This window comes from Phyllostomus discolor, chromosome 1, assembly GCF_004126475.2.
Source record: "Phyllostomus discolor isolate MPI-MPIP mPhyDis1 chromosome 1, mPhyDis1.pri.v3, whole genome shotgun sequence".
Taxonomy (NCBI): domain Eukaryota; kingdom Metazoa; phylum Chordata; class Mammalia; order Chiroptera; family Phyllostomidae; genus Phyllostomus; species Phyllostomus discolor.
This window is the reverse complement of record NC_040903.2, coordinates 78986509-79013447: the sequence shown is the minus strand read 5'-3', so window position 1 is coordinate 79013447 and position 26939 is coordinate 78986509. Positions and strand designations below refer to the sequence as shown.

Genomic DNA, 26939 nt, shown 5'->3' with positions numbered 1-26939 from the left:
TGTGGAACGATGTCCAACCCACTGAGCTAAGACTGTCGGGACCAAAAATACAATTTCCCTATTGTTCAAACTAACAGCTTTCTCAATGAATTCTAAATTAAAGTAAAAACAAAAAAAGAATGTTCATTAGAGTAGGGTTTTATCTTTTGAGCAAGACACCCCACTGTTTCTTAGATAAATTCCCCAGTCCTTTTAACTCAAGAGAAAAATGGCAACCATCCTTCTAGCCACCTGTCAAGTGTCACCTCCACTGTGAACACTCCCTGAGAGCTGTCTGTGACACCTTCACATCTGCCCTCAGCGGGGTGGGTTCGGCTTCACCTACCTCTGCTCGGCTTTGGCTATCAGCAGCTGACATGGGTTCCCCACGACTCAGGAATTCAAAATGGGCACAAGAGGAAGGCGGGAAGGAAGTGCTGTTCTGCCATCTTTCATGGCAGCCTCTGCACACTGCTCTGGCAAAATCAGTATATAGGCCTCACCTCAGCACTTGACCCCCACCCCACCTCTACCCCACACAGGGTTTTAGTCTGTTCCTCTTGCCAGTAATCTACCCCACTTGCACAGCTGTTTCTGGCAGGGACCATTTCCAGGTCCAGGCTAGTTCCCTGCTGAACCTGGCCTTGGAGATCCCTGCTTCCTCGACCCTTCCTAATCACCTGCCTGGGCAGGCATTCAACTCAGTCCAGCTCCCTGTGTCCTCCTCAGAAGCTAAAGTAACCTAGACCAGCCCACACTGCCTGCTCAGCAAATGCTGGAGAAATAGTTCAAAGAATGAATGAATTAAAGAACAGCTGACAACTGGATAAAATGCATCCAGTTCTAACACCCACTAGAAAGAATTGTCCTTTAATTCTAACTGTATGATTTGAAATCCACAGGGGTCATGGTGGTAACACTCACTTTTTAAGCCATGTTAATTATGTTTCAGTCCCCAAATAAAGAGAAGAACAGTAGGAAATCTGGTTTTAATGTGTAAAAAGCAATCTGTTTGTGGTCCACTAACTGGTGACATACGATGAGTAACATGGTCAAAGGAACCAACATTTCTGTACACTAAGCATGCCCCATCCCAGTTTCCTGTCAACTTGACCACTGTTTTCACTGAGAAAGGAAGAAACAAGGTACCTGTGATCTGGACCCCACCTGGTCTGCCCAGCTGCCCCAGCTTCCTAAAATGACATGATCATGCCCTTCACATGGTGGTGAAAAACCAGGTCCCTGTGTGAAAACATGGAGGTGAACAAAGTTTAACCACTAGCTGTGATCTCAACGAAAGACAATGGTGAAGGGAAGAGCTGGCTCTTGAGGGAGTCACGATTAGCTGTGCGGCTGGGGGCTCAGCTGGACCACTCACTGCAGCAACATGTCTTCCATGTGCAACCAGCTGGAAGAGAAGACGTTCCTCCTTGGTTTCACCAGTGAAGTCCACTTTCCCTGGGTCTCTTGGGAAGTGCCTCACAGGGAAGCTCTAACTGGTGTCTTGACTAAAAGTGACACATGACAATATATCATGTGAGGATTTATCTTCTGATTCCTTTAATAGTGACTCAGGGACAGAACAATATACTTTGTGTACCTTGTCTCCTGCTGATCAACTTTTCCTACGTGTGTGAGCACGTAAATGCGTGTTTGAGTGTGTGTTTGTGTGAACATGTGAGTGTGATACTGATAATGGTGATTCACAGCTGCTTTTCAAATGTGCAGGCAAATTACCCATGGACTAAACCTGGAAATGGTCAGAAAAAGATTTAAAGGTTCTATGTCAAAACTTCCCTTTCAGCAACGTCCTGACAGTCAGGGGTTCAAGATTACACAGGTTCTCACACCTGGAAATGCCTCATGCCCACATTTCTGCAATGAAAATCCCACAGGGCGGTAAATGCAATAGTAGGAAGTAACTAGGAACTGCAGAAGTGTGTTCTAAGGTAGGTCAGAACAAAAATCTTCCTTTGGACAAAAGTGTCTGGATATTTGTCCACAGACTCAAAGGTATGATAAAAGACCCCAACAGCAATGGCAACACTGAAATCTTTACTGTTTATGTGAAGTTTCATTGCACTTTGTCTGAAAAGAGCTCCCTTTCCATTTGTAACAAGCAATAGAACAAAGAAGGTGAGGAGAGACCCAGACCGCAGAGTGTCCCCCAGGCTCTGCCACCAAGCAGATGGGAGTCTGACTCCTCAGCTGGCTGCCAGGAGCATCCTGTCAGCTCTAAGCCTCAGTCCTTTGTTTGCAGAATAATAGCATTACTCCTCACTGTGACTGAGGGAACTAAGTGACAACACACCTTACATCTCTGGTGATGTGATTACTGCCATCAGGGCATCAGGCCCTGGTCGCCCACACCTGCACTCTTCCTCTCCGCTGGTTCTAACCCCTTGTGTGGGGATGCTTTTCCCTCAAGAAAGAATCTGTGAAACTCACATGCAGAAAGTGAAAATGGCTGTGTCACCACTTTGAATTAAATACATTTAAACATTGGAAAAGCAGAGCTAAATAGATGGATTTTCCCATGTATACCAAAGTATAGTCAGGTCAGATATTCCTGCAAAACAGGGTGCACAGTGGATAAAGGCCGAGGACACTTGTGGGTCCAAAAGTCATTACTTTAAGTACAAAATCCAAATAAAGAAAATCACTTTTGAGAGATAAAAATCTCCAAAGCATTTTTTGATAAGAGACAGGATCAGACTGGTGCCCTAACAACATTGACAGGGATGCAAGATACAGGACATTGTAAAAGAAGGGTGATAGGGTGGAAGGGGCTGCAATGGTCCAGCTGGGAGGGGAGTGCCTGGAACCAGGGCCCTGGGAGCAGTGAGGTAGAGAGATAAGGCTCGCAAGACCATGAGTAGCCAAATGCCAAGGACACGGGCATGGATGGTACCCGGGAAGGGGGAGCCAAGAAGGGCAGCTGAGGTCCCTGAGCCTGCTCCTGGGAGTATAACAGCAAGAGACAAGTTGACCTCAGGGTACAGGGTGTGCCGATGGGTGGCTCCCAGAGGCACTTTGGAATGTGAAAGATTGGTGAGGGACTTCATGGTGGAAAATGCAGGTGTGTGAGTTAAGGAGGAGCAGGTAGCCTTCAAAACTGGGAGAGGATGAAATTGGCAAGAATGGAGGAACAGGGCAAGGAGATGAGCCACCAGGAGGGAAGGAAGGAATCAGAAGTGGGAAGGAAACCAGATGTGGGCAGGCTGGAGAGGAGGTGATCAGTCAGTAACACCCAAAGCTAGGGTTCACCCAAAGGACAGCTAAGACGCAAAAGAGCTTAGCACTGAGCTAGCAGATTTGGGAGGAGCTGAGATCCAGAATGAAGGTGAAAGAGCGAAGTCTAGCAATAGAGAGTCTCCTTTTCCAGGGGGAAGAAAAAGAACATCAAAAAAGAGAGATGGAGACAGAAGACACTTGCTAACAAGTTGGGCAAAGAAGTGTCTGTAGACACTACCTGAGCCCTTACTATGAGGATTTAGAAGCACAAAGTGGTGGTTTATTTTACCTTAAATTCCTTAAAACACACACATATTATTTGTAGGCTTTTAGTGATCTCAACAAAAGGTCAAATGCTGTCAATTCTCTGACTTTTTACTTCTTTTGCTTTGCCACAGGAATAAAGTTTTTATTTTTCATTTTTTACATTTTATTATTTTGCCACTGCTTTCTATTTTTTTAAATATTTACAGAAAAGCCCCAGATATTCTAGGAACTTATCTTTGTGCCAATATAGAAATGACTGAAATGTCAGACATTAAAAAGCTATATTTAGGTTTACTTTGAGACCTATGTACATGAATCATGCACCCTCTTATAGTCTTGGTAAATTTAATTCTCTTCACTATCATTTTCTCCAGGACTCCATGTGCAAATTCACAAAGAGAAAATCAAATGCAGTAATTAATTTGTTCAAAATTATGTGTTTCTCTTAGTAAGATTCCAACACTTCCTGAGAGGGGAACTGGGTCAGAACATACGCATTTCCAGGGTTGGTGTGAGGGGCAGAGGGGAGGGACTTCTATGCCTGACCCTGAGCAAGTGCTGGGTCAGGCACAAGGGCAGGACCTCAGCCACTATCTCAGGTTCTAACACACACAGGAAGACATTTTACTATCTAAAAATATTTAATGGTCACACATTTCTGTTTAATTTTTAACTTATTATGATTTCAAATAGAGAGTCATAGTGCACATTAGCCAGTGTCCACACTACCAAAAACTTCTCATACTGAAGTTTAGTACCATCACATTGCATTTGAATGTTACTTTAAAAAATCTGGAAGAAATTTCCTATTTTCTCCTTTTCACTCACAACAGTTCTTAGAGGTACAAAGGAAAGAAATTACTATTCTTTTTTCCCTCCACTACAAAACTAGACAATAGAGAAGTGGCTTGTGAAGATGCCAGCAGCCACTCACAGGAGAAGCGAGACCAGACCCAGCTCTCCTGAGGGCTGCCTGTGTCCTGGCTTTAGACACATGGTCTCATTTCTGATACTACCGAGATGTTTAAAAATCTTCACATACAGCTAAAAATGGATCAGAACAGACCTGGACCTCATACTTGTTCTTTTTGCACATCGTAAGGACCCACTTCCCAGGCAACTGAGCGGCTGGCACAAGTGCGGGCAGAAAAACGTGCACCTCACTTACCCACATTTGAAACAGCCACAATGCTCATACAATCACTCTCTTTCCCTCTAATAATTCTTGTTTAATCTCCTTTTTCACACTATTTCCAAACATCTCAGGCAATGCTTCCTAATTTTGTGCCTTTTCCAATATAGAGGATCTCTCCATAGAACCTACATATAAAATGACATGAACCACCGGAGAAATCTACATACCTATGCCAGAAAACAGTAGGGATTAAAGCCCTCTGATTCCTTAAATGATTCCTAAATCATGGTAAACACACTTTACAATTCCATGCCTGCTTATTAGCAGTATTAAAATTTCATTTAGGAGCATATTTTAACATAAATGAGAAAAAAACATGTAAACAGATATGGCTGCAAGTTTCCCTAAAGAACAAGTACATTCTTTTATGAGCAGCAAGCTCCTGAATTCCAGCCATAGGAGAAATCTGGGATGATGAGAATAATAAAACCAATGGTTTCACAGAACAGGAAAACCAAAGCACAAAGCAGACCAGGAGCTAGAGTGGGACTCTTTGTGGAATCTCGAGTGGATTCCAAGGATGTGATGTCTAGATAGACAAACTTCTACATAGGGACTTGGCTACTCTGGGTCACACAGGTACAGTGAGAATCATGAAGTGACAGGTACTCACCTATGTGCGTCTGGGCCATGACATCGGCCAGCCTGTGGGCGGCACCACTGCCCCCACTTTGTGTGGATGAGGAAGAGGTTGTGGAGGTGGTGGAGCCATGGATGGCCTGGCTGATCCAGTGCTCCATGTTGATGCTGCCCTGGCTGGAGGTAGGCGTCCCCTGGGAGTCCCCCTGCACGGAGCCTTCGTCTTCCGAACCAGAGGAGGTATCTGTGTGATGGGAGAGTTGTTATGCAGAAGAACGAAGAAACACACCCTAATCAAATACCACATACACAGACCTACCTCACACATGTACTGGAGAGTTCAGCAGCTTTTGCTTTGAACACTCTTGAAGTTACACCATTTTTCAGGTGAGTTATGTTTTAGTATAATTAATTTTTTCCTCAAAACACCTTAAAATAAATTGCTACAAAAAGCTTTTTTGGTGGGGAGGGGAGTACATTAGAATCTCAGACTAAGACACACTCATCAATGTTCTCCATTTAACAGTCTAGGAAGAAGCCAAATGTTTTTGCATGCACACACCAAGTGAAGCCATCATGGGCAGCATTTTCTCAGAGATGTTGAACCCTCATGTGTTTCAAAGTGAGATGTCTGTGGCCCTTATTTGGTCCCAAGGTGGTTTTCTGAGCTATAATTTACTTTTGAGTTTAATCTGAGTGCAAAATACACATGCACAGTCCCCCCCACCCCCAAAGAGTGAGACATCAGTGAAGGTAACAGTGTGGAAGGAAGAACACATCTCAGAGTGAGTGCCTCCCACCTTCTTGACCAACCTATAGGCTCAAGACCTTGCCTGCTCCTTTGCTGAGGATAACAGATCATCACATTACACTTTATGATCAAACTAAATTATTTACTTTTATATTAATTTCTTATAAAGCTTTTACATTAATTTTTCTATCTGTGAAACTTGTGTATCTTGAGATAAAACACATCACCTTTTTCATTAAAATTCAGAAAATATCTTTCATTTAATAACTTTTTACTTAGCAGCAAGGTTTCCAAAAGTGAATTAGTTGTGCACTTGTTACTTAAACTTCAGTGTAATTGTGACATTAGGATCCTACCTACAGGGGAGTGATATAAGATGCCAGGAGGGAAGAAAGGATGTGAGTAGCTCTAGAACATTTAATGAGAATAAGAGAAATGAGAGCTTATCTTAAATCAAGACAGGACTTTTTAAACACAATATTTATAAAGGATATTTACAATAATATTTTGTTGTCACTATGACAAAAACTTTTTAAAGACTTTTGAGAAATGTATATACCCATACCACATATTGACATCTCCCCAGAAAGTTTTTTCATGCCCTTTAATAGTTTTTCATTTTCTCACCTACCTTATCTCTCTCTCTCTCTCTCTCTCTCACACACACACACACACACACAAACCCTGCACAAATCATGAGAGAAAAATATCCTTCATGATATAGACAGAAAAATCCTCAAAAAATATTAGCAAACAGAATCGTGCAGCATATGAAATGTATAGTACATTGTAACCAAGTGGTGTCTGGGATTATACCTATGAACATAAATTAAAGCTGATTTGACATTCAAATGCAAATTATTGTTATTAACCCCAAGTTAACCTTAAAAGTTATAGAAAAAGTACTTCACAAAAGCTTACACCCACTCATGAGAAAACCTCTCAGCAAAGCAGAAATATAAGGCAACTTCCTCAACCTGATAAAGAGCATCGATAAAAACCAACGGCTAACATCGTATTTAATGGTGAAAGACTGAATATGTTCCCTTAAGATCAAGAACAAGGCAAAGATTATCCCTCCTTGACACATCTATTCAACATTATTTGGAAGGTTCTAGACAGTGAAATACACCAAAAGTAATAAATTAAAGGTATCCAGATTGGAAAGTAAACAGTAAAATAGTCTTTATTCACAGATGACAATTTTGTATGCAGAAAATCCCAAAGAACATACCAAAAATTTCTTGAATTAGGGAACAAGATTAGCAAGGTCACAGGATACAAGACATAAAATATTTTTATCTATACAGATATTACCACTGAACAATCTGGGAATTAGATTTTAAAAAAACAAAAACAATTCCATTCATAAGAGCATCAAAAAGGATAAAATCCTTAGCAACACATAAAGCAAAAATTCAAGGTAACACCTAATAAAATCCTAGAAGGCTTTCTTTTATGGAGAATTGAGAGCTTATTCTAAAATTCATTTGGAAATACAAAGGACTCAGAATAGCCAAAATAATTTTGAGAAAGAAGGAGGACTTCACTACCTGATAGCAAAACTTACTATGACACAGTAATCAAGACAGTGATATCAGTTCACGAATAGGCATATATATCACTGGAACAGAACTGAATCCAGAAAAAAACCCTTACATTTGTAGTCAACTTATTTTTGACAAAGTTCTCAAGATAATTTAATGAGAAAAAGATAATCTTTTCAACAAATGTTGCTGGGCAACTGGATATTCTCATATCAAAAAACAACAGCAACCAAAAACCTGCCAAAATCCCATAGATCTTACCTCACATCACAAACAAAAATGAACGAAAAATGGATCACAGACTTAAATGAAAGAACTAAGGCTATGAAATTTCTAAAACTTCCAAAAGCACAATCCATAACATAATAATGGATGAACTGAACTTCATCATAATAAAAAACCTTTATGCTTCAAAGGACACTATTATTTTCCTATGTGTAATGTAACAATCACCACCACGTCAGTGGCTTACAGCAACAGATTTATTATCTTATAGTTCTCGAGGTCACAAGTCTAAAATCCAGATGTTGTCATGGCTATAATCCTGCTGGAGGCTTTAAGGAAGGGTCTTTCCCTTTGCCCTTTCTAGAGGCACTTGCATCACCTGTACCCCTGGCTCCTGGCCCATTCATTTATCTTTAAAGTGTAACCCTCCAACCTCTGGTTCCACTGTCTTTCTTATCCTAACTTTCACACTCCTCCCTCTCTTATTGAGGACCTCCCCTGCCCAGTTTTATTGATACATAATTGATTTACTGTATAATTTTAACGTGTACAGCATAATTGTTTGACTTACATATACTGTGAAATGATTACTACAATTAAGTTTGGTTGGCATCCATCATTTTATAGATATAGTAAAAAGAAAGTGCAAAAAATTTTTTTCCTTGTGATGAGAACTCTTAGGATTTATTCACTTAACTTTCATTTATCATACAGCAGTGTTAACTACAGTCATCACATTGCACATTATATCCCTAGTGCCTAATTTATTTTGTTACTAGAAGTCTTGTACCCTTTGGCCACCTTTCTCCAATTCCCTGTCCCCCTACCTTTGGCCTCTGGAAATACAAATTTATCTTTTTCTATGAAGTTTTTGCCTTTGTTTTCTTTTCTCTTTTTAGATTATATATAAAAGTGAGATCAAATGTTATTTGTCTTTTTCTGTCTGAATAAGGACATTTTGATTGTAGTGGGTACACCCAGGTAGTCCAAGATAACTGCCTAGTGCAGGATCTTAATCATAACTGCAAAGTCCCCTTTGCAATGTAAGGTAATCTATTTACAAGTTCTAGGAATCAGAACATAGCTATCTCTGGAGGGGTCATAATTCTGTTTCCAACTGACACCATTAAGAAAAAGACAAACAAAAAAGAAATAACAACTGACACCAAAAAAATACAAGGAAGTGTAAGAAAATATTATGAACAACTATACTGGACAACCTGAACAAAATGGATATATTCCTAGAAACATACAATCTTCCAAAACTATATCATGAAGAATCAGAGAATCTGAATAAACAGATTACCCCTACTGAAATTGAAGCAATATAGAAAAATCTCCCAACAAACAAAAGTCCTGGACTGGATGGCTTTACAAGGGAATGTTACCAAACATTCTGAGAAGAACTAACACCTCTGCCTCTCAAACTATTTCATGAAATTCAAGAGGAGGGAAGATTCCCAAACTCATTTTTGAGGTTAGCATTATCCTAATTCCAAAACCAGATAAAGACACTACAAAGAAAGAAAATTATAGGCCAATATCCCTGATGAACATAGATGCTAAAATCTTCAAAAATATTAGCAAACCAAATATAGCAGTGCATCAAAAAGATCATACATCATGATCAGGTGGGATTTATTCCAGGGATGCAAGGTTGGAACAGCATTGGCAAATCAATAAATGTAATACACCACATAAACAAAATGAAGGATAAAACCCACATCATCACATCAATAGATGCAGAAGAGCCTTTGACAAAATCCAGTGCTCCTCTATGATAAAAACTCTCAGCAAAAGTGGGAATAGAGGGAACATATCTAAACATAATAAAGGCCATATACGTCAAACCCACTACCAGCATCATACTCAATGGGCAAAAACTAAAAATGTTCCCCTGTAAGATTAGAAACAAGACAGGGATGTCTGCTTTCACCTCACTTATTCAACATAGTACCGGAAATCCTAGCCACAGTGATCAGACAAGAAGAAATAAAAGGCATCCAAATTGGCAAGGAAGTAGTAAAACTGTCTTTATTCACAGATGACATGATTCTGTACAGAGAACCTCAAAGACTCCACCAAAAAACTACCAGAACTGATAAATGAATTCAGCAAAGAAGCAGAATACAAAATCAATATTCAGAAATCAGCATCATTGTTATATGCCAATAATGAATTAACAGAAAGGGGAATCAAGAAAACAATCCTATTCACAATTGCTTCAAAAAGAATAAAATACCTAGGAATAAACCTAACCAAGGATGTAAAAAACCTGTATTCAGAAAATTAGGAGACACTGAAGAAAGAAACTGAAGAAGATACAAATTAAGTGGAAGGCATACTATGTTCATGGATTGAAAGACTTAACATCTTTAAAATGTCCATACTAGCCAAAGCAATCTATAGATTGAATGCAATTCCTATCAAGATTCCAATGATGAATTTCATAGAACTAGAACAAATATTTCAAAAATTTATATGGAACCACAAATGGCCCAGCAACAGCAATTGAGAAAAAAGAACAAAGTTGGAAAAATCACACTACTTAATATCAAACTGTACTATAAGGTCATAGTAATCAAAATGGCATGGTACACATTGATGCAGACACCATCCCTCAGTGTCTGCATCATTATGGATGAAACGAGACATTCACATGGACTACGGAGTCTGGTGGAGGAAAAGGGACAGCACAGCTTTTCTCTCAAGGGGAGCAAAAGCCTTGGTCCTTGCCATCACCAGCCTTTATTGGGTTTCTTGGCACATTACATGACAGTCCTCATTTACTATGCACAGGTTCACTTTAGGTGGTTACCTTTTACAGAAAACAAAGGAGCTAATGCTGCTAATTACATCACAGAAGAGGGATATTTGCAAGTGAAAAGGGAAAAGTGATTGAACTGGTTATACTCATCCTTGGAAGGTTTAGCACGGATTTTAGGAAGTTACTTTGCAGTAAATGTCCTCAATTCAGGGTGAGGGAGATTTTTAGCAAGAGCGAGACTCAAAGCAGCCTAGGCACATTGCAGGCCTGATTCCCCACGGGAGACCCTATCCATGGGCATGGGTCCTGTGCATCTCCGAGTGGGAGCTGGGCCCATGCCATGCAGAATGGTCTCCTATAATACATGGCAAAAACACATCAATGGAACAAAGTATAAACCCACACCTTTATTATTGGGGGCCGCCCTGCCTGGTCTTAGGAAGCTGTAACCCCTGTGACTTAGGCTGAGTGAAAGACCTCCAGACCAGGAGCCACTGAAGGAGACAAACCTTATTTCCCTGGTATGAATGCTGCCTGTTCTGTGCCAAAACTTCCTACCTTGATCAGTTAGCCAATGACGGGTAAGATTCCCATGGAAGGAAACGCCTAAGACAGGCATGATCATGTGGAGGCTTCTGGGAAGAAACTCACAGGACTGTGGAAATGAAAGGGTGATTGACATCAACCCTTGCCCTCTTTGGCTTTGTCAAAGCCTGAGTCTTTGTTCTTGGACGTGAGAAATCCAAGTCTCCTGGCTGCCTTTGTCTTCTCTGTTAACTCAGGCCTGCAGGGGCAGCCCAGACCAGAAACAGCAGACCCTCGGGGTGATCAGGCCTGGGACATAGAATATGCAAGATCCTGTGAGATCTGTTTGCTGGAAGATGTTATTAACTTGGAATTTAAAAGCACAGGCAGGAAACTTTTGGAACCTATAGCTCTTTCATATGTTAAAGACCACAAACCTTGCCCAGAATCACAGTGGGAGTTCTGTCCCCACATTTGTAAGTTGCCTACATCTTTTGATCTTTTCTGCCAGACTGTGAATCCACAAACTAAGTCTGTTTTCTCAATAAAAATCTGCTTGGGTATGGACACGGGGCGCTCTCCCCACTTGAGAGAGGGTGGCCATTCTGTCCCCATTCCCTCACAGGACCTGGTTGTCTCTGTGTATATTTTTCTCGTGTTTCGATGAACCATACAGAGCATTCCGTGCTCACTGCAGGCAGGTAGGCACGGGTCACTTTATAGTCAATTAATATTCACCAGAGGAAGCAAGCATATACAATGGGCTAAAGACAGTTTATTCAATAAATGATGATGGTAAAATTGGACAGATGTGTGCAGAAAAATGAAACTATACCACCTTTTTATATCACACACATGAATAAATTCAAAATGGGTTAAAAACTTAAATGTTAGACCCAAAACCATGAAAATCCTAGAAGAAAATGTAAGCAGCAAAATCTCAGATGTTGCTCATAGCAATTTTTTTATAGGATATAGCTCCCCAGGCAAGGAAAACAAAAGAAAAAATTAACAATGGGATTACATGAAACTAAAAGGTTTTTGCACAGCAAAGAAAATCATCAACTAAATAAAAAGACAACCCACAGAATGGGAGAATATATTTTTGGATATATCTGGTAAGGGGTTAATAGCCAAAATTTACAAAGTACTTACAAAACTTAACACCAATAAAATAAACAAACCAATTAAAAAACAGGCAAAGGACCCAAATGGACACTTCTCTGAAGAGGACATACAGATGGCCAATAGAAATTATGAAAAGATGCTCAGCGTCACTAATTACCAGAGAAATGCACAATTAAAACCACAATGAGATACTGTCTAACCCCTATCAGAATGACTGTCATCAATAAACCAACAAACAAGTGCTGGAGAGGATGTGGAAGAAGGGGAACTCTTTTGCACTGTTGGTGGGAATGCAGGCTGGTGTAGCCACTTTGAAAAACAGTGTGGAGATACCTCAAAAAATTAAAAATGAATCTGCCTTTTGACCTAGCAATTCCTCTCTGAGAATATATCCAAAGGAACCTAAAACACTAATTCAGAAGAACAGAAGCACCCCTATGTTCACTGCAGTGTTATTTACAATCGCCAAAATATGGAAGCAGCCCAAGTGTCCATCAACAAATGAATGGATAAAACAACTATGGAACATTCAAACAATGGAATACTGCTTGGCCGTAAGAAAATTTTACCCTTTGCAGCAGTATGGATGGATCTGGAGAAAAACTTAAGCGAATTTCACTTTATTATAAAATGAACTTATTTCATTAAGTGAAATGAGCCAGTCAGAGAAAGGCAAATACCATATGATTTCTGGAATCTAATGTGGAATCTAATGAACAAACTGAACTAACAAGGAAAATGGGGACAGACTCATAGCGAGCAGGATGACAGCTGGGAAGGGGGACATTAGAGAGTGGAGGGATTAAGCAAAAAGAAAAAAGAACAAAAGGACTTGTGTACATGGACAACATTATGATGATTGCTGGGGGGAGGTGGTATAAGGGGCCTAAAAGGTAATGTAAAAAATACAATAAAGATTTTAAAAATCTCCAGTTGTTGTTATTAAATTTTTCTATTTTTCCCTTCCCTGTGCCAGCTTAGTATTTTATTTTTTATTTTAGAGAAGGAGAAAGGGAAGAAAAAGAGAAGGTGAGAAAAATTGATGTGAAAAACACTAACTGGTTGCCTTCTGTATGCGCCCCAGAGGACCAAACCTGCAACCCAGGCATGTGCCCTGACCAGAAATTGAGCCAGTGACCTTCCAATTCATAGGATGATGCCCAACCAACTGAGCCACACCAGACAGGGTGCCAGTTTATGCTTTATAAATTACAATGCTCTGTTTTTAGGTATATTGCAAAAATATTCATTCTTATATCTTCCTAGTGAATTGCTCATTTCCCATTATGAAATGTCTCTCTATATCTTACACTACTTTGTTTTGTTGTCTATCTTGTCTGATATTAATATAGACTTGTTTACTTTCTCATGCCTAAGATTTGTATTTATACTTTTTCATCATTTTTAAAACTCTCTTTGTTTTCATATGTAAATATGTCCCTTATAAACAACATATAGATGTATATATTGGGTTGGCCAAAAGTTCATATGGTTTTTCCGTAAAATAAAAAACATACTCTTCATTTTCAGCAATAACTTTATTGATTTACATATTTTGAGTATGTTTTCTATCTTTCACATGGTATAATGTTGATTGTTCTCAATTAATGTCTCGATTTGATTGCTATCAACTTCAACTGGTCCACCGGACTGTGGAGCATCGTCCAGCAAGAAATCTCCAGCATGAAACTTTGCAAACCACTATTGCCATGTTCAATCAGTCATAGCACCTTCTCAATTCACTGCACAAGTCTTTTTTTTGCGTTTCAGTTGTATTTTTTCCTTTCTTGAAATAATTAAGTATAATATGCCAAAAATGTTGCTTATTTTCTTCCATCTTTAGTATTAAAATGGCTACACAAATATTCACCAATTTTGATAAGGTTTTTTAAAATTCATGCTGATATGACAGCTGTCACAATACAATCTAACGAAATTGTTTTGAATGAAGTTAAAAACATTAAATTCTACTAGAGCCATCTTATGGAAGAAAAAAAAGAAACAAACTTTGTGACCAACTCAGTATATTCACTTTTCCAATCTGACAGTCTCTGTTAATTGGGTGTTTGGTCCACTTACATCAATTGCCGTCATTGGTACAAGCGGTTTTAAAGCTAACATTTTGCTACTTGTTTTCCATTCATTCCTCCTAATATTTTTAAATCTCTGTTGTTTTTTCCTGACCTCTTTTCTATTAACTACATATTTTTTTGAGTTCCATTGTTATGCTGTCTATGCTTAACCATATCTCTTTTCATGTCTAGTAGTTGCTCTAGGGTTAGCAATATGCATCCTGTATCGGGTCAATATTGTTAACCGCTTGCTCTTCAAATCTGATACTGCAAACTGCTTCCTACCTTCACAAATATAATGACCATACAACAGTATAAGTCCCTTTACCTGTCCCTGTCTTTTGTGTGATTGTTGTTTTGAAGCAAATTATGAGGAAAAACAGAGAATTTTATGCTTGTCCATCATTTTTTTGTTTTCAGTGTTCTTCCCTTTTTACAGGCGTGAGTTTTCACCTTGTGTCATTCCCCATCAGCCTATATGCCACTGTTAGCATGTTTGTAGTGCAGTTCTGCTGGCACCATATTCTCTCAGCTTTCACGTGTCTCATTGTGTCCTTATTTCCTCTTATATCCTTGATTATGAAGGATATTTTGATGGGATATGACTTGACAGATCTTCCCTCCTCCTTTTAGGACATTAAAGGTGACTTTCCACTGTTTTCTGGATTTTACTGTACCTTCATATCAGTTATTATTCATATAATTGTTCTCCCATATATAATGTATGCATATGTTTTCCTTTGATGACTTCTAAAATTTCTTCTTTATCTTTGGATTTTAGCACTTTGACTTTTATGACCTTAGGATTGATTCTTTTTAGGCTATCCTGCTTTCGGGTTCACCACACTTCTGAAGCTATATGTGGTGACTACATAAACCTAAGAAGTTTTGTGATGGAGGAAAAATGTAGGGGGGAGAAGTTTTTGATCTTCATTTATTCAAGTAGTTTTTCTCCCCTTTTCTCCTTCTTAGATTCCAGTTACAAGTATGTTAACATTGTTCCACAGATGCTTGAGGTTCTGTTAATTTTACTTTAATCTTCTGGTTTTCTGTTAAGTTTGGTTAATTTCTCTTGATATCTCTTAAAATTCAAAGACTTCATCTCCCTTTTACAATCCGATATTAATCCAATCCAGTAAAATTTTATTTCAGTATTATATTTTTCAGTTTTAGAGCTTCCAAAAACATTTCTAACAATGTTCTTTTATATTTTTCAAAGACATCTGTATAAGGTTTGTTTTTCTGAAGATTCTTTCATTACTCATGACACAAAAACATTTCTGAGGGTGGATTTAACATGGGGAAAAGCATGTACGTGAATAATCACATTACTTCTTGCACTTTAAACTCAACATTTCTCATAAAAAGTGGCTCAGAAGAATGTCCATCTTCCTGGAAACTGCCTAGTTCCAAACATTTGGTTAAAAATATTTTAAGTTGGTTTGTTATCCTCATAAGCCCATTCTGTTCATTGCACAGACAATATATAAAGCTAAAAATTTCTACCCCGTTATAAATTTTGGTAAATCATAACAAACTAAATAAACAGAATTAACCATATTAATTATGCTGATTTTTAAATAGTCTAAAATTACATTGAGGCTCAACATAAAGAAAGAAGAGTAAATAAACTGGCCAAAGAAAAAAAAACACTCTCTTTCTAACAAGAATACTATACCCTTGAGATGAAGAACATTTGTTGGACTATCTTAAATAAATTTTTAAAAAAGAGTAAGATGCATACTATTTATTTATTTGTCTTGTTTTATAAAGCTCAGGACTTTCACCTTTAAAGGCATGCAAAGTTGAATGTTTAAGAGCTGTTTGGAGAATTACTGGATATATCAGTACTTGACCACATCTCTGAGTTGAAGTGGGAGCTTCATTACCTCACTGCTTGCAAACACTCAGGGTTAAACTTCAGTAACTCCCCAAAGTGTGGTACAATATGCTTTCCACTATTCTTATTGCTCCTTAAGTTTCTCCTGTGAACAAAGATGGTGGCATATGAAACTGTACAAAGTAGTGTACAAGGTAACTTACGTCTACGGAGAAGACATTTAGTTCTGTGGCAACAATGACATAAATAATGCTAGAACCAAAATCACAGAAAAAAAAAATCAAGTAGATTAGGCTCAATCCTTCATGTTTGTGATATATACCTGGATGATTAAACTGTGTGCTTCACTTTGTTTTTGAAGATCAAGAGATACAAATTACAATTACTTGTGCGGTTGAAGTAGAGAACTTAAGTAGTTATATAAGATTCAAGATTAAATAAAAACAGTATCAAAATTAGAAATGTAAATGGGATATTACCTTGACCCACTTAGATCAGAGGTCAGCAGGACTATTGACCAAACTGGCCCTCTGCCCATTTTTATAAATAAAGTTTTATTGGCACTCAGCCATACCCATTCACTATAGTCCACAAAGACCAAAATACTATCTGCACTTTAAGGAAAAGTTTGATGACCTCAAATTAAGGTAAATGCCTAAATTTTTCAATTCATTTTGTTTTTTTAATACAACATTACAATATATAGTGGTACCTCGGTATTCATCATTACTTCATTCCCAGAACTTGTGACAAGTGCTGAAACCGACTGGTACTGAACAATGAAGCATTTTATCTTGCGGGGTGGTGTCATCACTCATACAAGTTCTAGCAAGCGTGATGAGTCTGAGCAAACACTGAGTGCTGAAGTGTTTTTTTTTCCTCATCAAAATGCAACGAATACAGGGTTTGATGGAATCTGAAGCCGACAAGTACTGAGGTATGATTGTACCTATATTAATATTTTAAAGATTTGAGAATATGTACATACCAGTCTAAAAAGAAGAAAGTGCAAGTTCAGTTAGAACTATGGAGGTATAAACACTTCTGCTATATAAATTACTAAGTAAAATTTTATAAGACTTTAAGTCTTTCATATTTATGAGTCTCAATGAAAAGTTTAAAATATACATCTACACATACACACACATAATAAGGGTAAATTTCCTCCCAAGTTTACTTTAGAGCATATATACTGTTTCTGGACCTATAGTTAACAAAATCTGAATTAGAACACTATTATTTTGAAAGCTAGTAAGACTACAATTGCAGGGCCGGTAGTGAATTAATTCTAAGGCATACTTGCCACTTTACAAAGCAGACGGTGGGCCTGCTGCTCACCTGGAGGTGTGTAGGCATCCATCGAGGTCTGCACCACCAAGGACCTGCGTTTGGAAGGCATAGGCACTGCCATCTTCCTTTCTTTGTGTTTCGCAAGCGCTGCCTGAACAGCTTCTGTGTGGACGTCTAAAACAAAGAGAGCTCAATTACTCCATTGTTCAGGGACATCCCGAAAGCACCATGCTTTTCCTCCTTTCTCTCTGGTCCTGTGGAATGGTTTATCTTCCAACAGAAACTGTCACTAATGAATGGGTAGGGAGGGAAGCGAAAGTGTGAACCTGCTAGATTAATAGTTCCAGTAAGAAGACATAAAATTCAATTGCAGACTTTTAATTATTCATTTTATTACCCCAGATTCTGTATAAATAACAAGTACCAGCTGCAAATTTCTTGTTTCTTTTCTATTCTTAGGATGAATGAACTTGACCTTCAAGTATTTCTTCCCATTTTCAAGCCTCATAATTCATTTCACTATTAAGAGAGGTATATACATTCGACTAGCCATCAGTAATGATTTTAGCTAACATGTCCTGAGAACTCAGTTATGGGCCAGTCACTGTGTTAGGCATTTTGTGTGTTAACTCACTATATTAACTTCACAAATATTTACCGGCTGCCTGCTTTGTAAGGTCATCTCCTCAGGGCAGGTGCAGTGAAGAATAAGGAAGAACGGTGCAGTGAAGAATAAAGAAGAAAGGTGCTGTGAATAGTGCATATTATTTTGCATTGGGCAAGACACAGACCTTAGACAAGCAAACAGAGCAGAGAATTAAAACAGGCAAAACAAATGGACTGAGTGGATACTTCACTGTAAGGCCAGGGAGGAGCTCTCACGATGTGAAATCTGAATGTTAAGAATGAACCAGGCCACTCTATCTGGAGGAGGAGGTCCAGGAAGAGGGTAAAACCTGTTCAAATGCCCTAAACTGAGAGTGAGGGGGTACTGGCAGAACAAACAGGACCCTGGGAGAGGTGTGCACAGGGTGGGAGCCTCTATGTACAGTGAAGAGTCTGGCTCCTATCTTAAGTCTGACAGGGAGCACGGAGGGATTATGAGGAAGGACATGATCTGATTTCATTTTGATGGGATCATTCTTGCTGCTGTGGGGAAGACTGCAGAATAAGGAGCGTGGACAGCAGGAAACCAGTTAGAGGACAGCAGTGAGACAAGACACAACCACACTCACAACATACACAATCGTGTACAGAAGGTGCTTTCAGTATTTCCATTTTACAGATGAGGAAGTGGAGGTAAGATGCGCTCCCAGATTATCAAACTAGCATTGTCAGGATTTGAATCAAGGTGTGAGTATCCCAGGGCCCATGGCATGCACCATGACCCATTCTGTACTCCTGCTGTTTTTATGAAAACTCCACCCTGTTAACACGTTGGAGCAAGGGTCAGCCAACCACCACCTGTGGGCTACATAAAGCCTGCTCCTGTTTATGTAAATAATGTTTCATTGGAACAGAGCTGCGCCCTTCCTGTATGTCCACACGATGTCTGCTTTCACACCATATGTGGCAGAGACCATAATGGCCCAGAAAGTGGAAAATATCTGTTATCTGGCCCTTTATAAAAAGTATTTGCCAGCCTGTCACATAGCACATCACGTACCAAATGCAATGAACAAGCTTTGCTTTATTTGTTCAGCTTGTGTATGCATTACTTTTTGTCCTCAAATAGACTCAAAATACTTTGAGACAAGAATCAAGTTTCTGATTGCTTTTTTTTCTTAAACACTCAGATTAAAAACTGATACATGAATGATGTGGATTCATGACCTAAAAGTAAAGAGTTCATCTGTGAGGAGGGCAGAGGACAATAATTCTTCAAACACAAAATACTTTCACTTTCACATGACCCCATTTTAAAAATTTTTGGATATAATTACAAATTTACAGATAATATGCAAGAACAGTACAGAGAACTGTTGTAAAGCTGTCCCCACATTCACAATTGTTTATATTTACCCCACTTCCCTCCTTATCGATGTTTTATTTTTGATAATCATTTTAAAATAAATTACAGATAGCATGGTACTCTATACTTAAATATTTAACGTATATCCTAAGAACAAAGACATTCTCTGTAAATTCTAAAAATCAAGAAACTGAACAGATATAATACTATATATAGTACTATTATCTAATCCAAAGTCCATGTTAGAATGGTGCTGACTGCCCCAGGAATTGCCTCCGGAGTTGTTCTATTGGTCTCCCACAGGCATGCACAGTTCCAGGGTTTGTCAAGAATCTGAATGCAGTTCATATACAGATGAGGGGCCTCCCTGAGTTGTCACTCTTACTCGGATTTCCTCTTTGATATCCAGCCTCAAAGGCTTTCTTCTAACACAGTAAGCAAGCAACTCCATGGCTTTCAGCTTAGGTTTTAGAACTTTCACAATAAGGCATCTAGAGAGTACCTTCAAGGCAAAAGCCAAATAAATATGAGCCTCACTTGGTACTGTTCTTCCTTCACATGGCCACTCCATTTCTGCATACCTTCAACAGTTTCTCTCTAGTGCATTCAAATAATTATTGTTACTATTGTGTCTCAGGATTATTACTGTAATATGTGGGAGTGACGGTCTGAGACCAACTTCAGAACTGGATGTTACAACTTTACATCCTTTTTAAAAAATGATTTTATTTACTTATTTTTAGAAAGAGGGTAAGGGAGAGAGAAAGAAAGGTAGAGAAACATCGATGTGAGGTGTCTTGCACACCTCCAACTGGAGACCCAGACTGCAACCCAGGCATGTGCCCTGACTGGGAATTCAACTGGTGACCCTTTGGTTTGCAGGCTGGCACTCAATCCACTGATCCACAACAGGCAGGCATTTTTGTTTAAGTTAAATAATTTAATAAGCTTATCCAAGTCAAATAAAATATAACTTCAAACCCCACTTGATTGAAAATGACTTATAATCATCTTAATGGAAGACTCTCACCTAAATTAAATCCTCCATAAAATGAATTTTTAAATTTGTTACACTAATAAAATAGAAACATGATAGAACCAATTGAAAACAACTGAAGCTGCCCTGGCTGGCATAGCTCAGTGGATTGAGTGCGGGCTGCGAACCAAAGTGTCACAGGTTCGATTCCCAGCCAGGGTACATGCCTGGGTTGCAGGCCATGACCCCCAGCAACCACACATTGGTGTTTCTCTCTGTCTCTATCTCCCTCCCTTCCCTCTCTAAAAATAAATAAGTAAAATCTAAAAAAAAATCTTAAAAAAGAAAACAACTGAAGCTAAGAGGGAAGAATCACTCATATCATCACTTGACCATGCTTCCCAAAACAAAATTATTTAATACAATAACTCACTGCCAAAATTTGGGGTTAGTCACAAATTATGGGATTTTTTTGTTGTTATTCATTTCAGTGGTTTTAAGTTAAAGGGTTGAAGAAGTTGTTAAAGTTTAAGCCTCCCTACAGACATTCACTATTACTCCAAGTCAGCTCAGGTGCTTTAAGAAAAATATTTTCAGAGACATGGCAAGATGGCAGAAGAGTGAATGGAAGCCACACTAACCTCCTCCCAGGACCAATCTGGAATTACAACCAAGTTGTGGAGAAATCACCCACAACAAACAACTGAACAATAGCAAGAAAGATTTATAACCTCAGACAGACAGAGGAATCAGCTTCAGCACAAACTGACTGGTAAGGAGTGCAGTGGAGACTGGAGAAGGCTGGCTGGGTACCCAAAGGTAGCAGTGCCAGAGGGATAACTGAGCAGCCAATTGGTTCCTCCTGGAAGAGGGGGCTCCAAACCCTAACCTGGGATCCCCAGCCTAGAACACCAGAGCCCACAAAGTACACAAATAACAACCAGCAGCAAAAAGTGGCAGGGTTGCTCTCTGCCAGAGAAGAATGGCTGGAGATGCAAAGAGCCATTTAAAGGGCCAACACACAAATTTTCATTTGCAGCCACTTACCTTGGGTTCTGGCAAAGGTGGGGGCAGAGTGAGCTAGAGACGCCCAAGGAGCGATTAGGAACCGAAGGTTCAAGGACAGAACTGAGAGAGTAGGCTCAGGGATCCCAGTGGTGAGTCATCCTCCATATGGCAGCAGCCATCCTGATCAGGCAGGCCACTCTCCCACGAGTGGCAGCAGCCTGAGGGGAAACAACAGCTTGGACCCCAGGAGGGATTGTGCCTTGCCCTATGGTGCTTAAGCCTGACTGCTGAGTGCAGAGTGACTAGATTAACAACTGAAGGAGATAGCCACAGATAGTAGATCCCTGGCAGCCCTAGAGTAGACTGCCTAAGGTCATGTGAGGTCAACATCTAACATCAGATGTCAGAGGTGGATCCAGAAAGAATAAACAGTGGTAAATACTAGCGGCTACTGAGATGAAATCCAGTGTGGTCTTCTCTATGATTTGTGATATTTTCTTTCCTGCATAGCTTTTTAACATTCATTTCTTGTCCATCAAGTTTGTACATATTAAGTCACCAGATTTATACTATACTTTATTTCTCTCCTTTCTTATAACAGTCTTAATCTCTTTATACCCTTATTAATACTGAATACTGGTTCATTTGCTGTTGATAGTAGGATTGACAGGTGGAAGGAGCTATTTTTGTGCAAATGGGCTTCTTTCCTGGGCTTTGTGGTTGTGTTCTGGCAGCACCTGCACAACAGCATACAAGATGTGGTGGACAGAGTGACCCTTGGTCAACCAGCTAGAACACAACAATGATCAAAACCCAATTACATCTAGAGAGCCAATATAAATGACATAAAGGGCATCTCAACAGCATCAGGCTCAGGAGATCAAGAAGACTGCACCACTGAATCTCACAGGTCTCGCATCATAAAAGTCCACACCACAAACTCAGGGTGTCAAAACAGATAAAATTTAAGAAGCAGAGGCAAACAAGAAGATTCTCACAAATAATGGGAAGACAAAGAAACAACCCCCAATTGAAAGGAAAGGAGGAATCCTTAGAAAGAGTGTTAAATGAAATAGAGGCAAGTCAACTATTAGACATCGAGTTCAAAATAACAGTTATAAGGAAGCTCAAAGAGCTCAGTGAGAATTACCAAAAACTACAAGGAAACTACAAGGAACTTACTGCAAACTATACCAGTGTGAAACAGGACACAGAAACTATCAACAAGAGCCAAGAGGAAATGAAGAATACAATTTCTGAATTGAAGAATATAGTAGAAGGAATCAAAAGTGGGCTAGATGAAGCAGAGGATCAAATCGGCAAGCTGGAAGATAAGGTAGAAAAAAAACTCCCAGCAAAAAAAAAAAAAAAAAAAGACTCAGAAAGAATGAAGGGGGGTTAAGGGAAATGCAGCACAACATGAAGGACAATATCTGTATAATAGGGATATCAGAAGGAGAAGAATAGAAGCAAGGGATAGAAAACCTGTGTTGAAAAAGTAGTGATTGAAAACTTCCCTAATTTGATGAGAGAAAAAGTCACACAAGTCCAGGAAGCACAGAAGGTCCCAATCAAGAGGAACTCAAAGAGGCCCAATCCAAGACATATCATAATTAAAATGGCAAAATTCAAAGACAAAGAGAGACCCTTAAAGGCAGTAAGGGAGAAACAGCAAGTAACATACAATGGAGCCCTGATAAGTCTAGCAACTGACTTCTCAATGGAAACACTACAAGCCAGAAGAGAATGGCAAGAAATATTCCAAGTAATGAAAAGCAAAGGCCTGCAACAAGATTACTCTACTCAGCAAGTTTCTAAATTAAAATGGAATGTGAAATAAGAAGTTTCCCAGACAAAAGAAGGCTGAAAGAATACACCTCCTCCAAACCAGCTCTGCAAGAGATGCTAAAGAGATTACTTTAAGAACAGGAAGAAAAAGTGAGAGACAGAGGAACACAGGTACAAAGGGGGTAACATGGCAATGAACCTATCAATAATGACCTGAAATGTAAATGGAGTAAATGTTCCAATGAAAAGACATAAGGTAGCTGAATGGATAAGAAAACATGACCCACACACGCTTACAAGAGACCCACCTCAGAACAAAAGACCTACACAGACTGAAAGTGAAGGGCTGGAAAAAAAATAAACCAAGCAAATGGACAAGAAAAAAACAGACTTCAAAACAAAGGTCATAAAAAGATGCACAAAAAGGACAATTCATAACACTCAAGTGAAGAATCCATCAAGATCCATCAAGAAGACATAAATAGTAAAAACATATATATACCATGCTTATGGGTGCACCTCAACACAGGAGTACCCAAATATATAAGGAAAATCTTGGAGGACTTCAAGAAAGATACAGACAGCAACACATTTAGAGTAGGGATTTCAACACCCCACTGTCAAAAATGGACACCTCTTCCAAACAAAATATCAGCAAGGATAGTGCAGCACTGAACAATGCCCTAGATCAAATGGACTTAACTGATAAATATACAACCTTTCATCCCAAAGAAGCAAAATACACATTCTCTTCAAATGCACATGGAACATTTTCAAAGACAGAACACATGACAGGACACAAAACAAGCCTCAACAAATTCAAGAAAATGAAAATCATATCAAGCATTTTCTCGGATTGCAAGGGCCTGAAACTGGAAACCAACCTTAAGGAAAAACCTCAACAATACTCAAATTTGTGCAGATTGCATAGCATGCTATTAAACAATGAATGGGTCAATAATGAGATCAAGGAAGAAATCAAAAAGTTTCTGGAAACAAATGAAAATGAACTCACAATAGTCCAAAACTTATGGGACACAGCGAAGGCAGTCCTGAGGGAAGTTCATAGCAATACAGGCCTACCTAAAGAAGATAGGAACACTTCAAATAAACAACCTAACCCTATGCCTGCAAGAACTAGAGGGACAACAACAAACAAAGGTCAGAGTGAGTAGAAGGAAGGAAATAATCAAGATCAGAGCAATGTTAAGTGACACAGAGACTAAAAGAACAATTCAAAGGATCAATAAATCCAGGAGCTGGACTTTGAAAAAGATAAACAAAATTGACAAGCCTTTAACAAGACTCATCAAGAAAAAAAGAGAACCCAAAAAATAAAATCAGAAATGGAAGAGGAGGGATTACAATTGACACCACAAAAATACAACTCATTGTTGGAAATTACTATGAACAACTATATGTTGAGAAATTTGAAAACCTGGGTGAGATGGACAAATTTCTAGAAAAATATAATCTTCCAAAACTGAGTGAAGAAGAAGCAGAAGTTAAAAAACTCAGGACACACAAAAGGCCTGGACCAGATGATTTCCCAGGAGAATTTTATAAAACATTTAAGGAAGAGCTAACCCTTATCCTTCACAGACTATTCAAAAAAATCCAAGAAGAGGGAAGATTCCCAGACTCTTTATGAGTCCAGCATTGTCCTAATCTTAAAAGCAGGTAAGGACACAACAAAGAAAGAAAATTACAGGTCATCACTGAAAAACGTAGTTGCTAAAATCCTCAACAAAATATTGGCAAAACTGTGGGGGGTAGTGGTGGGGGAAAATGCAGACAATTGTACTTGAAAAACAATAAAAAGAAAATATTGGCAAACCTCATCCAGCAATACATTAAAAAGATCATACACCATGATCAAGTGCTTTTCATCCCAGGGATGCAAGGGTGGTACAATATTCACAATTTAATAAACATAATACATCATATAAACAAAAGAAAGACAAACATCACATGATTATATCAATAGATGCAGAAAAAGAATTTGATAAGGTACAGCACCCATTTATGATAAAAATACTCAGCAAAATGGGAGTAGAAGGAGCTTACCCAAACATAATAGAGTCCATATATGAGAAACCTACAGGGAACATCATACTCAATGGGCAACAACTAAAACCTTTCCCACTAAGATCAGGAACAAGACAAGGATGTCTGCTTTCACCACTTCTGTTTAACTTAGTATTGGAAGTCCTGGCCACAGTGATCAGGCAAGAAAAAAAATCAAAGGCATGGAAATTGGAAAGGAGGAAGTAAAACTGTCATTGTTTACAGATGACATAATAGTGTACATAGAAAATGCTATAGACTCCACCAAAAAAAGTACTCAACTTAATAAGTGAATTTGGTGGAACAGCAGGATACAAAGTCAATATTCAGAAGTCGAGGCCATTTTTGTACACCACCAACAAAATATCAGAAATAGAAATCAGGAAAAAAATCCCATTTGCTATAGCAACAAGAAAAATAAAGTACCTAGGAATAAACCTAACCAATGAGTAAAAGACCTGTACTCAGAAAACTACACAACACTGAAAAGAAATTAAGGAAAACACAAACAAAAGGAAGCATATACCATGTTCATGGATTGGAAGAATTTGTATCATCAAAATGTCCATACAACCCAAAGCAATTTATAGATTCAATGCAATCCCTATTAAAATACCAATGACATATTTCACAGATATAGAACAAACATTTCAAAAATTTATATAGATACATAACTGACCCCAAATAGCCTCAGCAATTTTGAGAAAGAAGAACAAAGTAGGAGGGATCACAATACCTGATATCAAACTATATTACAAGGCCACAGTAATCAAAACAATTTGGTACTGGCATAAGAACAGACACATAGATCAATGGAACAGAACAGAAAGCCCAGAAATAAGCCCAAGTCTCTGTGGTCAATTAATATTCAACCAAGGGGGAAGAAGCATCAAATGGAGTAAAAATAGCCTCATCAACAAATGGTGTTGGGAGAGTTGGATAGCTATATGCAAAAAAATGAAACATAACCACCAACTTACACCATACACAAAAATAAACTCAAGATGGATAAAAGACTTAAATATAAGTCATGACACCATAAAAGTTCTAGAGCAGAACACAGTCGGGAAAATCTCAGGTATTTTATGCAGTAATATTTTTACCAATATGTCCCCTAGAACAAAAGACATAAAGGAAAGAATAAACAAATGAGACTTCATCGAAATAAAAAGCTTCTGCATGGCTAAAGAAAACATCAGCAAAATGAAAAGGGAATCAACCTTATCGGAAAATATTTTTGCAAATGATGTAAAACCCTCAGAAAAGGGTTTGGTCTCCAAAATACATAAAGTACTCATACAATTCAACACCAGGAAGCAATCCAATTAAAAAATGGGCAAAGTACCTGAACAGACACCTTTCTGAGGAGGACATACAGAGAGCCCAGAGACATATGAAAGGATGCTCAGTATTGATAGCCATCCAAGAGGTGCAAATTAAAACCACAATAAGTTACCACTTCACACCAGTCAAAATGGCCATCATAGATGAGTCAACAAACAACAAGTGCTAGTGAGGTTGTGAAGACAGGGGAACCCAAGTACACTGTTGATGAGGATGCAGACTGGTGCAGCCACTGTGGAAAACAGTGTGTAATTTTCTCAAAAAACTAAAAATGGAACTGCCTTTTGACCCTGCTATTCCACTGCTGGGATTATGCTGTAAGACTCCTGAAACACTAATTCAAAAGAACCAATGCACCCCAATGTTCATAGCACCCAATTTACAA

The 26939-nt window shown here is 38.7% G+C and overlaps 1 protein-coding gene across 4 annotated transcripts in view; it reads right to left on the bottom strand.

Annotated features, from left to right (window-relative positions):
* DIP2C (disco interacting protein 2 homolog C) overlaps positions 1-26939 on the bottom strand; it is a 435220-nt gene that overhangs the window by 160930 nt on the left and 247351 nt on the right. For all 4 annotated transcript variants that reach the window (XM_036025084.1, XM_028505417.2, XM_036025087.1 and 1 more), the window contains 2 exons: positions 17448-17573; positions 5289-5498 (listed from right to left, as the gene is read on the bottom strand). In XM_036025084.1, coding sequence (XP_035880977.1) covers positions 5289-5498; positions 17448-17573 — 336 coding nt within the window. The remainder of the gene's footprint in view (positions 1-5288; positions 5499-17447; positions 17574-26939) is intronic.